General features: G+C 35.9%; 1 protein-coding gene across 5 annotated transcripts in view; it reads left to right on the top strand.

Annotated features, from left to right (window-relative positions):
• The window catches only part of KLHL4 (kelch like family member 4), a 100008-nt gene that overhangs the window by 49536 nt on the left and 27473 nt on the right, over positions 1-22999 (top strand). For 2 of the 5 annotated variants that reach the window (XR_012630711.1, XM_074882634.1), the window contains exon 1: positions 5383-5952. The exons of the other annotated variants lie outside the window; for them this stretch is intronic. Coding sequence is in view for 1 of the 2 variants with exons in the window: in XM_074882634.1 (XP_074738735.1) it covers positions 5531-5952 (422 nt within the window). In the remaining variant the exon portion in view is untranslated. Of the gene's footprint in view, positions 1-5382; positions 5953-22999 lie in introns of those variants that run through there. 5 annotated transcript variants of the gene reach the window in all.

The raw sequence follows: 22999 nt of genomic DNA on the forward strand, positions 1-22999 counted from the left end.
AACTGTGAAGACCCTGTAGAACACGCTGTTTGGGTAGAGAGCATAGAGCTTTATTACATAGGACTTTAGCTATCAACAATCTACACATATGTAGATCTTATTATGATGTTTTCCCCATATGCAACACTGTAGAGTATACAGGATTGACACAAGCTTGTAATTAACTTGACTTTCTAAAAAAATTAATGTCAGCATAGACATGAAATATCGAAAAATATGAGAAAACATTCTTAACTTTCTGTGCTTAGGTTGCTTTTTTGATTGTCTCATTCAGCGTATGCAGATTTTTCCTATTTGGGTCAGTGAGTTTGGCATTGAAGACCTCTAGTACAAAGCTATCCTTGACTTTTATCTAATAAAAAAAAATAATTTTTTTCTTGTCTGCCTCACATCCAGCAAAGATCTATATTAGCTCTTGCTAGTAACTTAGTCCTTGTAATACTGCTGACTTCAGAGTCTGCAAATGGTATCTTTCTTGAATTATTCTACAAGAAAGTCAGATGATTCCTTTTCATTATTCTTTGCTAGGCTTGTGGGAACAAGGAGAGATTTTTCTAATAGGCTTTTCAAACATGCACTGTACCACCAGCTCAGGGCAAACAGAAAAAGAATAAGAAATCATTTGCTATGTCTCTTTTGAGAAGACAATAAACATGACATAACTGCACAAATATATTTCACTTGCTTAAATTCTCAAAAGAAAAAATTACTAAGTTATTAACTAGAAAATCTGGACATTTTGAAATGCATTAGGAAACTCATTTCTAAAAGGTGTTTTGGCGGCAGATGAATGTGGGAGGCAGCTGCAGCTAAAAGTAATTTTTGAAGCCTATTTAAAACATGGTTTGTGACAGAAAAAAAATTCTCAATTTCTTCTTATAGGTAGTTTATGACAAAAGTAATTTTATAATCTGCTAATTCAAATATTGTATTAGGTATATACACTTGTAATCTTAAAACTCTTAATACACATCTTTCAAAATATCTGGAAGTTCAATATGTTTATACAAACCCTTTAAAATTATGCAAAATTTCCTGCTAGATGCCAGTCTACCATCATATTTAGTGCAATTTCCTAACCAGATCAAAGATCTTCCTCAAAAGCTCATACCCATTGAATCGAATGGAGGTTTTTCAGAGAATAAAGTTTTTTCCTCAAACTATTAGCAAGCCTCCTGTGGGATGAACAATTAGAAATCCTCTACAACTGCAGGCAGTGATACTTAGCTGTAGCTGTTTTGCTACCGGAGTTGAGATTTCTAGAAATCAATATCTCTCTCTCTCTTTTTCATAAATGAAAATCATATTAGTTTTACTTGTCTCTACTGTAGCCATTAGATAAACATCTCAAACACTCCGTGACATGTCACACACTCACAGGATAACAAGTTGGAAGGGACCTCTCGAGCCTATCTAGTCTGATACCTGCTCAAAGCAAGTCCAGTTAGAGCAGTTACACAGGACCAAGTCCATTTGGGATTTCACTTTCTCTGAGGAAGGAGATGCCACAACCTCTCTTGGCAATCTCATCCCACCTGCTTGATCACCCTCATGGGTAGAAGTTTTTCTTGTATCTAATCAAATTTCCCCATGTACCAAGAGGTGTCTGTTGCCTCTAGTCCTATCACTGGACACCTCTAAAATACCCTGGCTCTGTCTTCTCTGTACTCTCCCATTAGGTACCCAAAGGCAGCAGTAAGATGCCCCGGAGCCTTTTCTTCATAACGTTGAACACATCATATTCTAGCAGCCTCCCCTCATCCATCATATGTTCCAGCTGCCTGATCGTCTTGGTGGCCCTGGCTAGACTTACCCTAGAAATTCCTGTTCTTTGGAGATTTCCAACCATGAGGGGAAAAATTAATGCTGTTACTGGTGGATATTTATCTAAATGAGACCAAGCATATTAAATCAGGAATAGTAATAACAGAAAAATCATACCTTTTCACATTTAAAAGTTTGAACCGAGTCAGAGATACACCTAAAAATACATTAGAGATTTATAAAGAAATCATCAAGAAGTAAACACTCACATCAAGGGAACTTAGTTTTCTCACCAGAAGATAGATCTAAATGACTAAAAGCAGTTATGTGGCATATATATGTATAAACGGGGTGCAGCTTTATGCCACATACCTGCTTCTAATCATTTCAGGCCTGAAGTTTTGGAGTATCAAATCGCTTATACTGTCCTAGTACAGCACATTGAAATTTTAGCCAGAATGGTAACAAGCTGTGTGAAAAATAATCTACTTATGCCCTACCTGAAACATACCCTGTGCTGACTCAAGCTGACTTTTTGAGCAAGACAGTTTCTTCAGCAAATGTCCAGTTTTGCTATTTTACTTTTAGCTAGATACACTCTATGTCTGCAAAAACATGTACTGAGTTAGTAGGAAACTGAGTAATTCACAAACAGAAGTACTGTCTGTACATTCTCAAGTAAAATTCAAGGAATATGCTTTTGATGATATCTTGGAGTAAAGGGTGACTTCTACAAAAGGGATTTAAGGAAAGGAAACCAACAGGAGCTTTGTGACATGGTGAAAAATTATGGATTAAATGTATCAGAGCTGTTAAGAGGAACTGACAGAGTTGCTGAGATAGCTCAATGACCTGATTCAGAGAGTGGTGAGAAACCATGTTCTCTGTCCCCTTCTACAAGATTTTATCATACATTGTTTTATTAACTTGGTATATAGAGACTCCCTCCTTAAAACAGATCTCAGATTGCCATGCAGGCAATCCTGAGGAATACACATAGATGCTGGTAAGTCTTATTACTTTGTGAAATTGAAAAGAATAACATCCATAAGTGTGTACGCTGAAATTGAGAAGTTAAGAAACATTGCATTAAATATTTTATAGTTGTAATGCAAGAAAAAATACCTGAAATATTTGTGTCTACAGAAAATTTCAGATTGGTTTAAAATGTCATCATTAAAGTGTGAAAACATCTTACACTGACTTCTGGAAATATAATCTCTCTTACTTAATGGACAGCATTTTCTTTCAGCCATTCACTCCCTATAAATTCTTTAAAATCCCTGAAGTTTGGAAGCAGCTTCTTTATAAGCTTATATTCTCAACAAGCTTAAATTGGAACCCTCTGCTAAACTCACGAACAGGCCTTTATATACCTTCTTCTTAATATAACTTCTTAGAAGTTGAACAAGTTTTCTTGTTTCTATCCATTCCCGTAACACATAAAATGAAGTCTTTTAAAATTTGTTCCTTTAGGAATGCTTACAGCCTGATATTCTAACCAAAACCAGCCTTCTTTCATCTCATTCTCAAGTAAATATTACAGAACACAGTTTGTCTTAATGAAATATTGTTAAATAGAGTATTACTTTTGTAGGGGAGCTGCACTGGTTTGGGATGGCTGTATGTGAGAATGTGGCAACCTTTGCTGTTGTGTAAATGACAGCGCTGGGAAGAGCAGTGGCAGAGCAGAAGGGTTCTTGCATCAGAGCTGGTGAGACCCGGGGGCTGGTGCCTGAGTGTAAGCCAGCCTTTGCTGGGTGGGCAATTGTGACTTTTGACTGAAGCAGCCAAGGCACATGTGAGTTCTGACAACTGCTGCAAGAACAGGAACCCATCGCAGAGGAGTGGGGTCAGCGGAGGGAGCAATTATGCCAAAGCACTGCAGTAAGGCTTGCTGGGGCTTGTATTTTAGCTCCCACAGATAGTTTATTTTTTCATATAAGAAAGGATTCTTATCTGCAACCAAGTTTTTCTTGTTCTGTCTGTCATAGACATTTACCCTACTATCAAAATCACATTTTACTGCCATAGGTCAGCCTCAATGTTCTGCATAGCAACAAATATGGATTGGTTAGGTCTGTCAAATATCTTTCCTCAACTTCTTCCTTTCTGCCTTTTATGGCCAACTCTTTCTCATAGACTATCTTTTGTAGAAAGTCTTTTCTTTCCCTCTATCTATCTAAATAGTACAGTATCTTTCAACTATTTTACTGTTCTTCACTTGTCCTATCTCACATGCAGCTAGTCCATGATACTGCATATCATTTGCTTGAATACCATGAACCAGATAGGAGCATGGCAGCCCAGCATAAAGGCTGATAATTCCTTAGTCTTATCCTCTCCTTTTGCTTTTTCCTTTCAAAACTCTACTTCACATTTCTCTGTTTGCATTATATGCGGCCAAAAAAGAAAAGAAAGCAGATTTTAGTGTTTGAAGATTCAACATCCTGTCAGTAGAGTTTAGAAAAATAAAGAAGAAACAAATCACAATGCAGGCAGAGAAAAAGGAAGTTAACATGGGAAGGTCTGAAGAGGAGATGTAAGAAGATGTGTTGGAAAGGGATACTGTCCTTTAGTTCTGAATCCTGTTTTACTGACTCTCTGTTACAGCTTTTTTTATTTCTGTGCAGTGCTAACAATTGTATAGACCATCAGTAGCAAACTGTGGAGAACATAAGAAAAAAATTCCAGTTCATTTAATTATTTTCAAATTGCATGTGAAAACATTCTGTGTACATTATTTCAAAACACACAGGGAACAGTTCTCACGGCCCTGCCTATTAATGAATGCATGAGAATGAATATATATCATCTATTAAATATGCTGAAAACATGTTACAGTGTACACTATCAAAAGAAAGGTGTTTTCAAAAAAAATATCACACTTGTTTCACTGTCCGTGAGAAATTACGAGCAGGATGGCAAAGGGTGTTTACACAGGCACTTAGCCAGGAAACAGTGTGTTTTCCACAGATACAGTCATTCAGGGAGCACATCTCTGATTTTCATGAGCTCCCTCCCTCTGTTTTCATACCCCCGTAATTATATCAAGAAATCTATCTTTAGGTGAGAAAATACATACAGTTCTGCACAATGTATTCAAATGCTGCCTCTTTCCTTTAGGTAAGTGCTACCACACTGAGGCCATTTGTAGGAATTTTACACAGCAAGATAAACAAATGCAAACCCCTTAAGGAAACACATGAACTGCAGGATAGTTTCACAGTGAATCGTTACCAAAAATCTGCACAAGAAGACTATAAAAGAATTCTCTATAAATCTTCTGTGAAATTCAGCATTGCTTATTAGCAGGCTTGATGGAAAACCTCGTGAGATAGAAAGTCTTGTCACTTTATTTGTATGTGCTTTCCTGCATCTTAAGTCGCAGCTTCGGATCCCTTAGGATCATGTGAGGCTAGGTTATATATTAGAGAGCTGTGCTGTAGTGCCGTGAGTGTGTAAACCTAGCAGCTGGGTAGTGTTATGGTTGCTGCTTTCCTGTGCTAAGCTGATTTACTTGGTTAAGGTCTGACCTCATCATCCTGTCAGTATGGATTCCCACCTATACAGTTAGCAGCAGCTTAGCATCGGCTCGAAGAGCTTGCAGTATATTAATCAGAAGAGAGAGGGAGAGAGCTACCGGTATTTGTTCTTTTGTTGTCTTTTCTTAAGAAGAGGAGTTGAAACACAAGAGATAACAAAGAATCCATTTCCTTTCTAAAAGAATAGGCTTTTGTCTTTTTTTTTTTTTTTCCTGAAAAAAATGTCAGTATCTGGAAAGAAAGAGTTTGATGTGAAGCAGATCCTGAGGCTCCGCTGGAGGTGGTTCAGTCACCCCTCGCAAGGCTCCGCAGGCACGGGGGGCTGCCATCAGCAGGAAGGATATGAGCACAGAGGGACACCGGTTCAGAACAGGTTGAAGAGCCACTCTCGGGACAGAAATGGGCTGAAGAAAAACAGCAGTCCTGTCCACCACAATATACTGGCACCCGTGCCAGGTCCAACCCCAGTGCACCACCGATCTATTCAAACCTGGCATCAACAAAATCTCATAGAACAGCTTCGATCAAATGAGGATATTCCCAAAACAAGCACAGAGGAAAACTGTGTCAAAGAAGATTCAAGTAAAACCACACAGGAGTTGCAGATGATCACAGAAGAAAATTCAGATGAATCTGCAGAGAGGTAGGAGTTTTAAAGTCTGCACTTAGAAAGCCATACTTCTATCCAAGTTATTCCCTAAAACTGTCTTTGTTTTTAATCAGAGTTCGTTACTGCATTAGTCTCACTTTATATATGTGCACACCCACACTCAGATGAATAGGAAAACATTCACATTAAAAAAAAGAAGAGGAACACTGTCATGAAATTTTGATCTTTGCTTAAGATACATGATTTCATAACTATTCCATAAGAATAAAATCTGCCAATTTGCCAAATTTTGTCTATTACAGTTTACAGCACTTTTTTTTTTGTGTCTTGATTTATTATGTTTAAGTGCAATGAATAAATGAGCCTTCTGAAATACTGTCCTCATTCTGACTTTATCAATGGGTGCAACTTTGACAAATGGGAACTGCTGGAGGTGCACAGTCTGTGTGGTTGCCATCGATCTGTCAAATTTCTCACTGCTTTTTTTTTTACTGCCTTCTTGACAAGCATAATTAACCTTGAACTAAGTGGAAAGGAAGCATCTTTGCTAGCTTTTTTTAGAGGTTTATTTGAAGTCACTTTACTTCAACAGCTTGTTTAGTATATGAAGACAAATACTTTCTGCAAGGTCAGGTGAAAAAACATTACAGCTATGAGACCGTAAAGGTGTAAGTACAAACAAAGAACTATTTTTAAGATGTTAATACAGAGAAGAAAATATTAATACCAGTTATTTGATTAAGCATGCCTTTAAATTTTTTATTTTTTTTTCTCAAAATTGATGTCAGTATTATTAGCTTGTACAGCAACAATTCTACCCCACCTTTACCCCACCTTGGACTCAGATTATGCATTTATAATGCAATTATTTGCACCATTTGATGAGATTGCCATCAGTCTTTGGGAATAATTTCGGTTTCTTACATTGTATTTAAATACAAATCTATCCTACTTGAAGTTATAGTTTCAGTAAAAACAAAACTGAGAGTTTGTGTATTTTTAGCAGTTATTATTTTTCAAGTTGTACATCTGGTGTAGGGAACATCTGCAGACTGAACAGAAAAAAAATGCATTCCAAAATGTCATTTTGAAAACCGTATGAGTAGTCAATATGTACTACATAAAATCATTACAGAATAAAATCAGTGACGTAGGAATGTGGTAGTTCTGTATGTTTACTAGTGTACTAGTTTGTAATATGTAAGAAGCATACTCTTAGTATAATGTTTTGAATGACAGTACAAATTTCCTGGGGAAAAAAACCAAGTAATTTTAGGCACACCTTATAAAGAAAGTCAGTTTGATTTGAAGAAAAATAAGGAACACTGAATAATCAAAATAAGATTCTGTGTCAGGTGAAGAATAAGGTAAAAAAAGCATAATCAGTTCAGTTTGGAAGGTAATAAGCCCCCGTCTTCGAGAATAAGATGTGACATTTTCTCCAGCTACATATAAACTTTTTGCTGAGACCTCATGAAGTTTCATGCCTTCATAATCATTCAAATTTAAGTTCTTCTCTTGAGCTGTTTAAATTTGCAGCTTTTAGAAAAGTTTTGGGAATATATATATCTTATATCATTATATTCAAATATGTGTAATTTCTGTAAAGTTATCAGTAAAAGCTTTTTATGCATGTTGTAGGTTAAAACCTATCTTAACATACACCTTAAAAGGCTGAATTTGTAAGAAATTGCTTAGAAAGTGATTCATGACTATGAGTCTCTCTATAATTAAAATTTTATTTCAAGAAAATAAAATAGATCATTAAAGACACCTCAACATAGCTCCAATTTCTTAAATACGTACCAACAGAAATCATTAAGTAAATCACTGTTCTCTTCCCCTGTAGCATCTAACACAGGCCACACACAAATTAATATGCTAATTGATTGGGTAGAAATGAAATACTGAGAAGAAGAAATAAAGAGAAGCAGACTTATATCTGTATCTATCTATATCTAGTTGCTGGATATGTTTTCATCTCTTCAGAACAATGCCTTATACCTTTGAAAGCATCCTTTTACATCATTTTAGGCTGCCTTTTACTTTAGAAGTTCCAAATAGTCACAATCAATTGTATTGGGTCTGCTAGTAATTAACACATCTGAAAAATCAATCATTTGCACTATCCCCAGAGTCCATCTCCTTACACTATTAAAGCCACTGCATAATGAACTATACAGTTATGGCAGCCATATGCTCTTTTACATTCATACCTGAGCTCACCAAAGACAATCTCATAAAAAATTGCCTTTTATTCCATAAAAGGAATTGTATCTTCAGAGTGGTTGTCTCTAATCCAGCAAGTTTACCTCTGCCTGTAGAAGTCCCATTTTTAGCTGGACTCTCAGAGAGGACTCTAATACATGTCACTAGGACATTGAAAAGAGTAGAAAAGGATAGAAATCAGGCCAATACCTCAATCTTGAGCAGACGATGAAAGCAGTTTGTACTAGTGGCTTAATGCTTCCTATGAAAAAGCTTTGGAAATATGAAAACTATGTTCTCAATTTCTTCAGAAAAGCTTGAGATGTCTTTAGAAACCTTAGGACTTAACTTTTTCAGTGATACAGACATAGCACCCTGGGGTTGATGAAATTAGGCTTGTTTATTGAGGAGGAAAGGACAATAAGAAGGTTCAAAACAGTTCCATTTCAAATATACTATCATCAATACGCTTGTTTCTGCTTTCTTCAATCTTTTTTGGTACTCCTGTACCCAAATTAAATAGTGCAAGACCTAAAGAAACCCTTCTCACCTACAGGCTTGTTTCTGAATGATGTCCCGTGACAAATGACAAAGTAAATGAGGGCGTAAGTGACCAAAACTCATTAGTTTTGTAGTAACAGTAGCCAGTTAAGATGTGATGGACCAATCTATGCTAGGTACATAACAGATAAATACATTGCTTATTGGCACAAGGTTAAGTAAAGCCTCCCAGCGTGTCTGGGGACTGTCTTACCCAGTGTTGGGGGGGGAACATACTCAACAGGCATCAAACAGTTTTCTAGAAGCATCTAAAATGACAGGCATTGACCCGTTGTAAGATCCTTAGGGATGGTGCATCTACAGTTTTGAAAAAAGCTGAACAATGGATGATACACATTTCATTGACCTAGTCTGATTCTCACCAATCTATTCCTTGAATGAGGACTGGGACCTTTTCACAGGTGAAAAACAGAGGAACTAGCTAAAACCTGAATAGATACCAAGTTATTTTGTTTATTTGTACACTGTACTTCCCACTATAAAATATTACGGTATTATGAGGATGGTCAGAAAGCTAAACCCGCAGAGTATGGCCATGCAAAGGAAGAGCAAAAACCTTCAAAGACTTCAGGTTTGGCTTAAAGTCAGTAGGAGCTTAAGTGAGCTCTGAAGGAATGCATGGTAAATAAACTGTGAATTGCTTCTGGTTCAGAAGGCATGGTTGTGGATTTTTGTGCACTTTAGCTAGTTGATGATCATATCTGATCTCTAATTGTCTGGAATCTTTCGAGGTTCAGGCTCCTCCATCAGCTCCATGAAACAGAAGCAGTTCCATTTCTTTCAAAGAAAGTGATCTGACGGTGGTCCAGAGACATCAGAAAAACTCAAAGGATTTGATTGCTAGATTTTGTTTGACAGTTGATAAAAACTGCTCTTGTCTGTAACACATGAACATGCACTTGTGCACACACCATCTGAAAAAGCACTGATATCTCCTAATAAGAAGAATCCATGATATTGAATTGTCTTGATTACTTTCCTTGATAAAGTTTGGACTCACAGGCATGATTCTATTGACCTTTCAATATGAGCACTATGCCTAGTATTTATTAACATTATGCTACATTGCCACATCAATTCATGCATGCTTGCTAGGAGATATACTGATTCTGTAAGTATATTACTGAAGACAATGTGTGCTGGTAAAGTATGTGTGTGCCTCTTCCTAGTTGCCCAAAGGCAGTTAGATTTCAATAATGAATGTAGCATCCATTCACCATTTTTCTCTTATGCATTTTTTCTAATTCTATGGCTGAAAAATTGCTGACAAACTCTAGTCTGACTGACAAACCCTAGTTTTGCTAAAGATACATGCTTTCTAATTTCCCATATGAGAAAAAATATACTTCTAATTAATTTTAATAGAATCTTTTGATGTCATAATCCAAGCAGTCAGTACTGATGTACTTGGAAACAGATATTTGAGAGGAATATCCTCTTAATTGAGGCAATGCATTTTCTGTAGTGACTATTTATGATGTACAGTTATTTTGATAGTTCATCTTAAGACATGAAAACTCATTTGTCTTTTTTTTTTTTTTTTTTGTCAACCATATGGAAATAAGTAACAGACCGTTTCCCTCACTGTCTCTGACATATACATATACACACACATACATATACACGAATGTTTTGGATATTATCCCCTATATAAGGGTTTTCCCTGGGGTTCTATTTTTATTTCCAGTAGCAGATAGCAGCCTTGGCTCACATTCCAGCGTGACATAAAGGTGCCACAAGGAAAAAATACCCCTTTAATTGTTGCAGTATCCCAGAAGATATTGAACAGGTGCAAATGAATAAATCAGTGTGCAGTGCCTGACCCCAATTTCTTGAACATATGATATCATTTCTTTGGTTAGCTAATGTGGCACAGACCACGGGCACATGCTGTCATGTTTCCTTCTGCTGAGCACTTTTTTGGGGGGAGCCATTACACTACACATTCATCATGTCTTCTAAAGTTTGTAACTGATACTCACTGAAATGATGTCTGCTTAATTTTTTGATACAAAAGATCACTTCCAAAAAAGAAAACAGGTGATAATTTTCCTGGTGAAAACGGAACATATGGCTTATTCTATGAAACCACTGGTCAAACCAGATTGAGCCGGTTTTTACATTAAGATTACTGTTCTGGGTATCCAAATAAGCAGAGTCCTACCACTGAGTCATGAGAATGACTGTTAACAAATGACAATGCACCTAGTAAATGGAAGGACTATGATGTATCCTTTGCAGTGAAGATGATAAAGGACTGCATTCAGAGTAGAACATCACGACACTATTTTCCCCACATGAGTAAGAATTCAGTTTCGTGAACCATCCCTGATGCCTAAAGTAAAAGTTTAGAAATTATTATTCCTAATCTCACATAGCAGCAGCCTTTATTTTTAAATGAGAACATAACTGCTCCAATTTTATTTTCACTGAACTTCCAACATTTTGAAAAAAAGCTTTTAAAAATATTAACTTTAACAAATGAAAGGTTTGAAAACATAATAAAGAATACTGGACATCTAGTCAGATGGCATGTCAATCCTTCTATGACTAAATTGGATCAACTATATTTAGTTGCTTGCTTGGTTATCTGTAGTACAATTTAAGCTCATTATTTCCTTGATCGTTCCCCCATGGATATAGATAGCATATTGTTCCCCTTATTCTTCTTATTCCTACACAGTTCTTTACAGCATTTGTTTATATGTTTAAAAATTGCTATAAGTCTAAAGAGCTGCAATTCTTTCAAGCTTTTTTCAGAAGTCCTATGCTAGACAGCTATGATAATTTTTATTGCTCCCCTGCCTTTCTGCAGCATGTCTGTTTGTACTTGCAGTACTGTGGTCAGATAGGGATATCTTCTGGTTAAAGCCTGACAATTCTAGTGTAGAGGGCAGGATTACTTACATGTCATTCTGACTAAAAATCTCTTTGAATATCCTGCTCAGTGGGGCTTTTTTCTGTCAACAACATGGTGGTATTTCTCATGCCTGGCTTGTGATTAACGTGAAACTCCTGACTCTGTACCAAAGACCTGTTCCCTAATCATCTGTAAATTTTTGCATTTATTTGTTCCTAAATATAGTACTTTGCACAGATAAATTCCATCTCATGTTTATCAGATAATGTCTCCAATATGATGAGCTAATATTCAGTTCTGATTCTATGCCCCAATATACTTGCAGCCATTGTCAGCTTAGCATGATCTTCAATTGTAATAAAGTTCCCATCAAAGCTTTCTCTTTATTTCCTCCTCCTCCAAGTAATTGAGAAAATTTATGAAAAGTCATAGTGGAACTTCAGTGGAAAGTTCCTTAGGAACCCATTTGGTTCACTGATAAATAGGAAGATAAGTCATTGATAATTACTTTAAAAGTATGATTTCAAACCAGTTTTGCACCCGTTCCATAATGTCTTACTCCAAACAGTGCTTCAGGTTGAACTTAGCACTATCTGATATGAGACAGTGTCAAATAATATTCTCATGTCCAAGATATGAATGACAACTACTTCTTTTCTGTTCTCCATAATGTCTACTACAACCTATTAATGAACGATTTCAGATTATTCTGACATGTTATTCGTGACAAATTCTTGCTGTTAGTATTCTCTTTTGTCTCTAAGTGTTTAGAAATAATAATTATATTACATTTACACTGTAGAATTTGGCAAGAAGTAAGAACTAGGAAATGAAATTACATTTCTGTCTTGTGGAGAATTTTGCGGTTTCTTTAATACATTTAGCAATTTAATATATACTTCAGCAGTGTATTTTTAAAAGATGTTTTTATGCCAGTCTGCTATGGATAACCAAAGTGCTTCATTGCTACCTCAGGAACAAGCAAAAACTAATTGTCTTCTAAAGATGACCTTTAACTAAAGGCCAAAATATGAATTTGAAACTGGAGACATTTGAAATGGGTTATTTAAAATATTGTAGCTGATCTCCTCTCAGAAGTGATGCTTGAACAGCTCATGTGGCCTTTCAGTGCTTTAGCGCAGTGGAAGAGCAGTTTGCAGCCGGGGACTGAGGGTGACATTCTAGGCAATGATGGTTGATGAACACCCCATTGGCATCACTGAGATGCTGCATCTGCTAGTGCCAAAGATTACTTTAGTTTTACTTATGAACTGAACAAAGGCATGTGTAGCACATGAGATAATTAGTGACATTAAGCTGAATTTTAATGCCATTTTACAGGAATTCACTCACAACTGGTTGAAAAATGATAGGTGAGAGTAAACAATGTTTCCTAAGTGTAGAAAATTTGGGAAGTTATAGTAAGTGGCATCTGCTGCAGGATTAAAATCTAAGAGGAGAATTACTTTTTTCCCAGAAGTTGATAATTCACAAGGAGGGATAGGACTTTTTAGGCAATGTGCGAATGTAATGAACAGTGACCTATGAAGTCATTCTGACTAAACAAATGCTGTTGCTTCATACAACAGCTCTTAGTACAGAAATTAGAATCAATATGTCTCAAAGGCATCCTCAGATGATTTTTTTTCTACTTTCTCTTATTATGACATCTTATAAGGAACTTGAAAAGGCAAAAAGTATGTGAAATTAAAGTGGTTTGAAAGAATTCTTAAAAAATAAAGGAAGAAGTAGGTTTGTATTTTGAAATTAATTTTATGTTTGGCCTGTGGAAGGAGTGGATATTTATTGAAAAGAATTTTTTTTTCATAGCTGCATAAATAGAATCATAGACTAATTTAAGCTGAAAAGGACCTCTGGATGCCATCAACTCTAAGTCTGTGTCCCCACCCCTCACCAAGAAGGCTATAATAAGAAATAATATGACTTACTAAAAACACACAGTATTTTACAGCCTTACATTAAACATGTGTAGCTTTCAAAGATGAATTATTACAGGCAAGGGGAAAAAAATACCATTTAATAGTAATTTAAGAAACTAAGACAATTCTATTAATTTCAAAACAATTTCTTTATGATTCAATTATCTTCTCATTTCCACTCTATAGAGCTTGCTCTCAGCAAAGACAGATGTTAAATTACTTTTTAAAGAGTTATTACGGTTCCTAAAATCACTTCTTAATGTCTCCAGCAAAAGTTAAGGAGATGATTAAACACATGCGACCAATGCAGAACAGTTTTTACAGACATACTGAGCATATGCAATTGTAAAATCAACAGGAAATCATATGGTTATTGAAGCATTCTTGGAAAAGAGGGAGAGAGTTTGCCTGAGTTGAAAATTATAACTAGACAGCATTCTGAAAGAAATGACCAGTTTAATTTCACTGTTGTTTTGTGGCTGAATTGTTTACTTTGAACTATTTGAAATACTGTAATGAGGAACATTACTAAAATCTTTCACATTTAAAGAAATAAAGGGATTTGTTTGTTATAGTCAAACAGCTAAGCCCAATATATACCAATTTTTTTTATAGTTCCTTTCATTCTCCTAGAATAAAATAATGATACTATATTTAGAGAATGACTATACCAGGTGATAAGATAAAGAATATGGCTTGTGTATGGCATACCTGTAGGTTTGCAGGCTAAATGAATAAAAAAATGAAGCTGAAGCACTGTCGGAATTCACAGAAAGAGCTTAAGGTAAGTATAAGAAATCAACTTAAAAAATAGTCTCTAAAACAAAGCTATAACAAAATTTCCTCCTCTGTGACTCCACCTCAGTGTCTCCATCGTCAGATATACTGTCACGAGAACTTCCCACGCAGCCCTGACAGCAAATCTTCTCCTAGTCCACCCCCTTCCCTCCTTTTCCAAGCAAATCCTTAATAGTCAAAACTCAATTCAAAGCCAATTAAAATAGGTAGAACAAGACCTCAGAGCCTGACTCTTTCCAACAATTCTGCTCATCCAGTAATTATCAGCATAAAACATCTTTCACTTCATTCTAGTAACTGTTTCCATTTTATATGTTATCAGGATATTTCATTAAGTCCGTCTGCTGCTCACAGGTAACAAGGATAACTAAACGTAGTTAAAGGAACACCCTACCTTGTAGCCATTACTTCATTTGAGGTTGAAATCTATGATACGGTATCTAAATGACTACACTTTAAAAATGTTTCATTAGGAAATAGGCACTGTATTCTCATGCATGAGGCTGACATTTAGAAATGAAAGAGAACACAAAGAGTACATGATTAAAAGTTTGTTTCATTGTTTTCTCAACTAAAACCCATTTAGGCTAAACAAACATATTTATTGGAAAAGAAAACAATGTCTGATACCTGGTTCTTTCTTCAGTTTTGCTATACATATTTTGAAAATCTTTGGACAAGAATCTGGATATCTTACCTATATATCAACATCTGATTTAATCAAATTCAAGCTCTCTCAGCCAGCTTATAACTTTTTAAATGTATGACTTTATGACCAGTTGCATTAGGATCTGGAAATCAACATCCATGGGATATGTCTCAGATTTGTTGCTTGCTTCTTACATAAACTCAGAGAAATCGTTTAGCCTCTTGGTATCACAGTTTACTCACATTAAAGATAGCATTTGATACCTATTTTCCTAGGGACACAATAAGAACTGATCAGTATTTTCAAATATCAAAATTTGCCTGAAAACTGCTACTTAAATGCAAAGTGGAATGCATGTACCTTATGACTGATGCATTATATTATATAGTTGCACAGTTTATCCTCTCATGATAATATCAAAAGTCTATTACCTTAATTAGAAGTTTCGTGTTACAATAAGCAATAGAGACCACCAATATACTTATAATAAAATGTTTTGAACAGCAAACAAAGAGAATACATTTGATCAAGTGGACAGCCACTGTCACCATTTGCTATGCTGCAGTTTACCTGATAAATCAGAAGTCAAGAGGAAGGGAGGCATTCTTGCAAGAAATGAGCATTTTCAAAGCCTGTTCATTTAAATAGAAGTTGAGAAAATGAAGAACCTTTTTGAACTGGGCAAATATACCTTGATTTAAATGGAAATTGTGAGCAAACCACTAAGACATCCTAGGAGTTGGAGAAAAGCTATTTTAAGCTATTACATATGGTTTGCGTTGCTAGGGAAACCTCTTTTACAGTGTTCATTTAGCACAGATGCTCAGGAAAGCTCTGTGTCTCCATGTCATACCATTTCGGAATGCTTCAGAATGTGAAGAAAGAGAGATGCACATATACACACATGCAGACAAAAATATCTCTGTAATTTTATCTTAGTCATGTTCCATGTCTTTGGTGGAAGTTAGTTCTTTCCATTTCTGCCATGACCACAGTGATAAATCAAAAGCTTTGTAATTAAAACCCTCTGTTTCCAGACTGAAGCTATTTGTTCAAACATTGCCTTCAGTTTTGATCCATTTTGATCCATTTGGGTTCATGTGTTAGATAGCCATCTATTTAGAGCAAAACATTTGCCTTTGCCATATACATAGTGAAAATGCAAGGAGAAAGACCAGCTCTGATGACATTTCTGGCCCACCCTTTTGACCCTAGGGCATGTGTGACCTGCCAAAACATATCATATAACCTGCTCCACACAGGCCTTATGTAGCCGCAGTGTTCTTCATTCTCCCTTTAGCTCTTTAGCACCCAGGTAGGTGACAGCCTGATCGGCAGTTGCATGCTGCCATGCTCGGACACGCCTGCCTCGCAGTTGAGAGGACAGGAGGGCTCAGACCCTAAGCGTGCTGCTGAGCATGAAAACGTGTGCTGCCTGTTCCTTCCTTTTTCAGAGAGCAACAGCTCCATAAATTTTGAAAACATAGGATTTGAATTATTGAAAAATAATTAAGTTTTCAAACTTTGCAATATTTCAGTCTCTCAGTTTTAAAAGACCTTGTTTATAATTGGGGGCATGGCATATTATTACTGTACACCATTATCCATGCTTGGTGCACTCTTGGATCCCACTACAAAGAGAGTGTGTTCTCACTGTCTATCCAAGCAAGGTACTTCAAAATTGCAGTGAAACAATTCATGAATTCAGCCATATGAATTATAAGCCCTGTGCAGGATGGACCCGTAAATACATGCAGAATCACATTTTGGGGACATGTGTACATGCAGTCACATAATAGGTGTAAAACTACTCTTATGAGTATGCTGCAAACTCAGGAAGCAGCTCTTGAGAGTTTAATTATTGGACTATATGGTACACCAGGAACCAGTATTTTGAGTACTAAACTTCTAAGGCCTTGAAGTTTTACTTACAATTTAACAATGATTTGTAGTTTGAACCCTCCTCAACAAAACTTAAAAAACCAACAGAAAATGTTTAGAAAACATTTTTTAGAAGCTAAAAATTAAGTCCATCTATGGATGTGCTGTTGAAGGCACCTCATAATGTGCTATTAAAGGCACTTGACTTTAGTCAATAAACCAAAAAGAAACTAGCTGATAAAGACGACAATAAAAATATACTCTGAACAAAACATATGGTGTTCTACAGTTTGAAATTATGTTTGTAATGGATACACATTGATCTAACCAAACATTAATAACTGTAGAACCAAAACTAGCCAGTATTGCCTATCTGTGAACCATACTGTTATTTACATATCAGAGGTAATGTAAGAAAAAGAAAAAGATACCGGGTTAGAGACTTGTAGAGTCTTAGCACTACCAAAACAGGTTTAGGCTAGGTAGGAAAGAGGCAGAAATTGATTCTTGCTACAAAGTAATTTAATTGCGGTAATAAAAACCATTAGTTATTTTGGACATCACAACTACAGCTTTCTGCAGAAATTTCCCTATTTCATCCAACACACTGGTGAATTTTGTGCTTCTGTTCTCTGTCATGAAGTGTAATTAAAAATATTTGTAAACACTGAACTATGATTATATCAAGAGTTTTAAACCAAACATATGTAAACATCTTTTAGAACAATACTTTGTAAACAGCATTTAAAGATTAAAATGCTTGTTCTGAGTCATGATTTTCATGACTGTCTCACAGAAGATTGCTTCCAGTCTATCCAGCTGGTCATTCAGTTTACAGAAAACTACATGTAAAGCCAGAAATTCCCTCCTATGCCATTCCTGACCCTCCCTCCATGGCCCCTGCCCTTTCTATGTGCTAGTGCAGTGGCTTAGGATGAACTTTTGATCTTTCTGTTTGAGATGCTTGACCTAGTAAAATCATCCAGCAGTACAGCCAACTCAGTCTCTTGATATATCTTGTCATAGTGGATTTACAAGCAGTGTAAGACAGCTTCCTGGGAAGTTACAGTGTTGTGATCATGCAGGTGCCAGACTGTTCAATCATAAAACAGTGAAGGTGAAAAAAGCACAGAAAGGAACAAGGTTGTAAGTCAGGTCTAATTTTTTTGTCTTAATTTGTTTTTTTCATTCACTTAAAGGATACCAAATTAATCTATAAAAGAAATTTAAAGGGGCTTGGTGTTACGATACGCCAATAAGTTGCTCAGCATGAAGCTCCCATGGGATGCCACACAGCAGTAAAGCTCCTATGTGCCTCTTACTTCCTCATTCAGTATGTAGCTCAATTACTAGTTAGCTGTTTAAAGTTTCCTTATACTTTTTCACTTAGTGTTACAGTGAATTTGAACCTGAACTTAACACAATTAGTAGAAGAACAAAGTCAGGACTGGGACAGTTTGGCCTGTTCAGTGGAGCAATAAAGCTCTGATATGTTCACTAGCAAGCTACTGAGCTTTTATTCTTCACCTGGAATCTGCAATTATTTCTGTATATATTTTGCACAATACATCGGGTTGATACCTCATCTTTGAATTTTCACAAGTTGCTTTCTAAGTCTCTACAGTTCCTAAAACATCCTTTGTCGTTCCCCATATGTCAAGCCATTAAGTGAAAAGGCCGTTTTTCACTTTTAATGGCTACTGCTGGGACATTTCGTAAATCCATTGATGGTAAAAACGACAAATTTTTACCTTTTCTAATAAGTAGCTTTCAATCATAACCATAATTTAAAATAATTTTGAACATAGCTGAAATGTGAAATCTCTAATTTCTAGACTCCTAACTTTTTCATGTGTTACTTTTTTATCTATAAACTGTTGCTGAGGTCTTTTAGGTTTCAAAATTCTGTTAACTGGAGAGGGAACCACCACACATTCACTTTTTTTTTTTTTACACTTGTATCTCCCAAGCTCCCTTTTGTTCCACTTTTGCCAACAGCAAAAGGGGATAGTATAAAACAGGTCTTCCCCACAATCTCTCCCATCAGGAGTCTTTCTGAAAGGTACTTAATGAAGTAAGAATCATGGACTTAATTAGATTCATCTGTGTATAGTCATGCTTGGCTTAAAGCAAATTTTTTTGCCATTGGCTTGTATTTCGTTTTGTATGTCCTCTATACAAAAATGCCACAAACTCATGTCCAGCATTTAGTTATTATTTTTCATTTTGTACATTTTGACAGCTTGAGATAGTGCTATATCATGCCTTCTGGTCACATTGGTTTTTGTTCTTTAGAAAGATGCTACTAAATTATCTAACAATATTATCACTAGCTACAAGAAAGCTGAGCAAGAAATAGCCTCACTGAATCTCTCTTTTATGACTTTTAATTTCCCTCCAACAAAATCATGTAACATAAACGTTAGATTAGATCATGCATTGCAGTGACAGCTGCAGAATGCTTCTTGTACTGTTGGAGTCTGTGTCAATCAAGACAATGAAGTATTACTCATAGTGTACATTATATCATGTCTTGATGACTATGACAACACTATGACTTAGTGTTGATTTTCTTGTTTGTTTGAGGAAAAATGAATGTTAATTAAAATATAGTTTTGTTTAAAAATGAATTATACCATACCAGACATAAAATACTACCATGCAGGGAAATATTTCCTTCTTCTGCAGGAAATGGTTGAATCAGCGCATTAATGGTTAAGCACGCTGGTTCAGAGAAAAGGATAGGCTTTTGCTTGCTATAGTAAATAATAACTACAGGTCCTAATCTTCTCTGGTATAAACAACATAATGGCTAATGTCTTCAGTTTCTATGAAGTTGCTGCTTTCAACATCAAGCATTTACCCTAGTATTTTCTAATCAAACTTTTAAGTTAGTTCAAAAAAATCTATTGATGTCAGCATATGGAAATTGATTTTATCACTGATGAACCATAGTTACGGAGCAAGATTCAATTTTTGTAACTCAGTTTTTGTAATTTCCTTATCCCTATATGGCATCTGTTTAACCTTGTGTAGTTATCAAAGCAGTTGTAAAGGAATGACATGCAGACTTTACATCTGATTAATTCTAAATTAGTTTTCAGCAGTTACTTGTAATCTCAAAATATCTACTTTAAAACTTTTTATCTGTGACTAGTAAGGTGATAGCTTTTATATACATGCAAACAAAGAGTAAAAAGTGAAATCAAGCATTGTTTATGATTTGATAAAAAGGTCACATAGGTATTTGAGATAAGTAGCCCCCACTACCCTTGGAATCATCAGAACAAAGGTTAATTTTAAGATGGTAATATACATACTTCTTCCTATCTTTTTATCTGAAATGTTTCACTTAGTTATTATTCTCTCTTAGATAATGTAAATGAATACAGTGTTAATTCTCCTGGAGAATAATGTTCTTGAATGGTGATTTAAGATTTATCCAGTCAGGTCCAATTTAAATGATTTGTCTGAGACACTCACTTCATCACTGAATATAGACATATATCTATTATAATAAAGCACTCATGGGAAGTACAGGCAGTGTGCTCTCCAGACTGATTAGAGCTCCAATTTTTAAGAAAGTATCTATCTCATGCTATGGAAATAAGTGTCCCTAAGTCATGCCATTATAATGTTTATAGTAGTTTCATATTCAAATTAGTTGGAATCAGGAAGAGAGTCATTACTTAAGTTGAAAACTTCTACTATATTACAAATTCTAACACTGGCGGGTCACTGTGATAAAGTCCCTAGTTATACTGTGTAATCCAAGGGCCATCAAATATCAGAAGATCTGCTGATTTTTGCTCCTATAGTCCTTTTGGCAAATTCAACAATTTAAACCAGCTCACTTTGTCCAGCCTATGAATATTGCACTTTAGGCATCTATCTCGGAGCTGTGGATTTTACTCCCAGAGGAGCTGCACTACCACCCCGAGTCCTTCTGGGAAGGCACTGTGGGCCACTGCCTGCAAAGCCACAGAGGCCAATAGGACTTGCCTCACGGCCTTTCCCAACCTATCATTCTGACTTAAGAGAAGTGGAGGCGGGTTGATTCCTAATTTTAACGTCTCTTTAAATTTCTGAATGGGTCTACAATAAATTGCTGAGCAATTTTCAAAACTGAGCCACAAAACTCAGGAACAAAATCCCGTAGATGGTGACTTTTGAATTGGCATTTATGTAACAATGAAATTTTAAAATGTTTGTCTTCAGCAGTTAAACGATTCACAAAGTTGCACTATAGTGCAACCAAAGAAGATCCGGACCAGATCTTACTGTGCTCTTACACAGTAAGAAATTACTGAAACTACTTTCTATGTACATAGGAATATCCCATTTTTTAATTTATCTGTACAAAGCAAATTGCGAGCATAAAACTCTGCTGTAGGCACAAGATGCCAGTAAAGGAATGCATGAACCTTTCAACAAACTTTCTTCCTAGTAGCAAAATATCAATAACTGAGAAAGTACACGTGCTAATAAGAACAATCTGCACTGCAGTGAGCCTGGAAAATAATTTTATAATTAACCTCCTCTGTTAAAAAAAATAAATATAGAATTTCCAAAGGAAAACAGCTTATTGTAGAGAGTGTTGGGATCTACCCCTCTTTCTAAAATGAAATCATGATGTGGCCGCAGGTGACATAAAGTATAAAAGGCTGTACAGTGCTCAGGGGCTCTGCAGTTGTGTTGCAGCCTCTGTTTTCCAGTGGAATTACCCCAACCAAATACGTGTTTTCTACTTATAGAAGAATTCAAAATATCATAACCCAAATTCATCCTGATATGAAACATAATGGCATTCATCTGTATATATTATCATGTCTAGGGGGAAGAATAAAACTTAAAACAGCTACAGTACTTCCAGTGGTATGCTGAAGCTCCTGTGTTTAATGATATGCATGCTTATACTTGTAATCCCAAAAGGGAAAAGTTATTTTAACTAATGCCAACTGAGAAAAGTGACAGGTTTATGTTAATACTAGCAATAAAAAATTATTAAAAACAGGCAGTTTCAAGAGCTCCAAGATCTAAAGGAATTGTCAGTATGAACTTTCAATTTAGATAGGTTAGAAGTCAGCAGTCTCTCCTTTAACTTAAATAATTATACATTTCCATTGCTTATTTCCTAATTTGCTACATCATTTTCTGTCATTGTTACTACCTCATGTTAATGTTACTACCTCAGCAGTCATCAACATAAAGTACAATCTTCCATACTCTTTTGGATCAAAGTTTTTTACCCATACTCTAAAAACTTCAACACAATCTTTTTCTGTTATATTTATAAAGAATAAATAATAAAAGAAACAATTGCAGTAGAAATTTTAAGGCACAGGTTGGGACAGTTACTGATGCAGTATAATTATATCAGCAAGCAGTTAGTACAGGTGCATCAACTTTATCATTAGTTTATCTGTGTTCAAAATGGCTTCCTAACGGAAATATTTTTCTTAGTTCTCAGCCAACTGGTGTGGTTTATCTCTAACAGATGCTATGGTCCTACAATTTTATGTAGGAAAACAGCATCTCTCAGCCTGCAACCCCATGACATCGCCCAACAGGCAGAGGGTCAGAGCTCAAACAGCTGCATGGGAGAGAGTCTGCCTACGTGGGGGCTGACTGCAGTTTTCTTGAATAAGCAGAAACAAATGAGAGAAAAAAAGATGATGAGTTGCACTGTAAATATTGCTGCACAAACAATCTGAACTGATGACGTTGCAGTTTTATCTCATGCCTTGTCACCTCTAAAGCACAGAGTGCACCACAGAGCTGGTCACATTGGTGCTTTCAGCTATGATAAAGTTGTTTGGATGTCTGATGTCTCTAACTGGTATCCACTTCTCTGCTGATGGTTGGTAGGATTTGCAGTGCAGAGGTATGGTGATCCAAAATCAAAATCTGTAAGTGATGTTGATAACTGAATTGTTACTTGATTAAACTGAATTTCACAAATATCATAGCAGGTTAAATAGGTACATTCAACAAATATCCAAAAGAGAAGTGGTCACCATAAAAATATAAATAATAGCATTATCAAGAAAAACAAAATTAAAATCCTGCATTTTGTCACCTGGTTTTCATGCAATATTATGCTTCTAAGCTTCCTTATCATCATGTTTACTTTCTGGGTTTTGGCCGTAGGCACACTGAATGAGGCACTTTAAGAACATACTG

The sequence above is a fragment of the Strix uralensis genome, chromosome 13 (assembly GCF_047716275.1).
Source record: "Strix uralensis isolate ZFMK-TIS-50842 chromosome 13, bStrUra1, whole genome shotgun sequence".
Lineage (NCBI taxonomy): Eukaryota > Metazoa > Chordata > Aves > Strigiformes > Strigidae > Strix > Strix uralensis.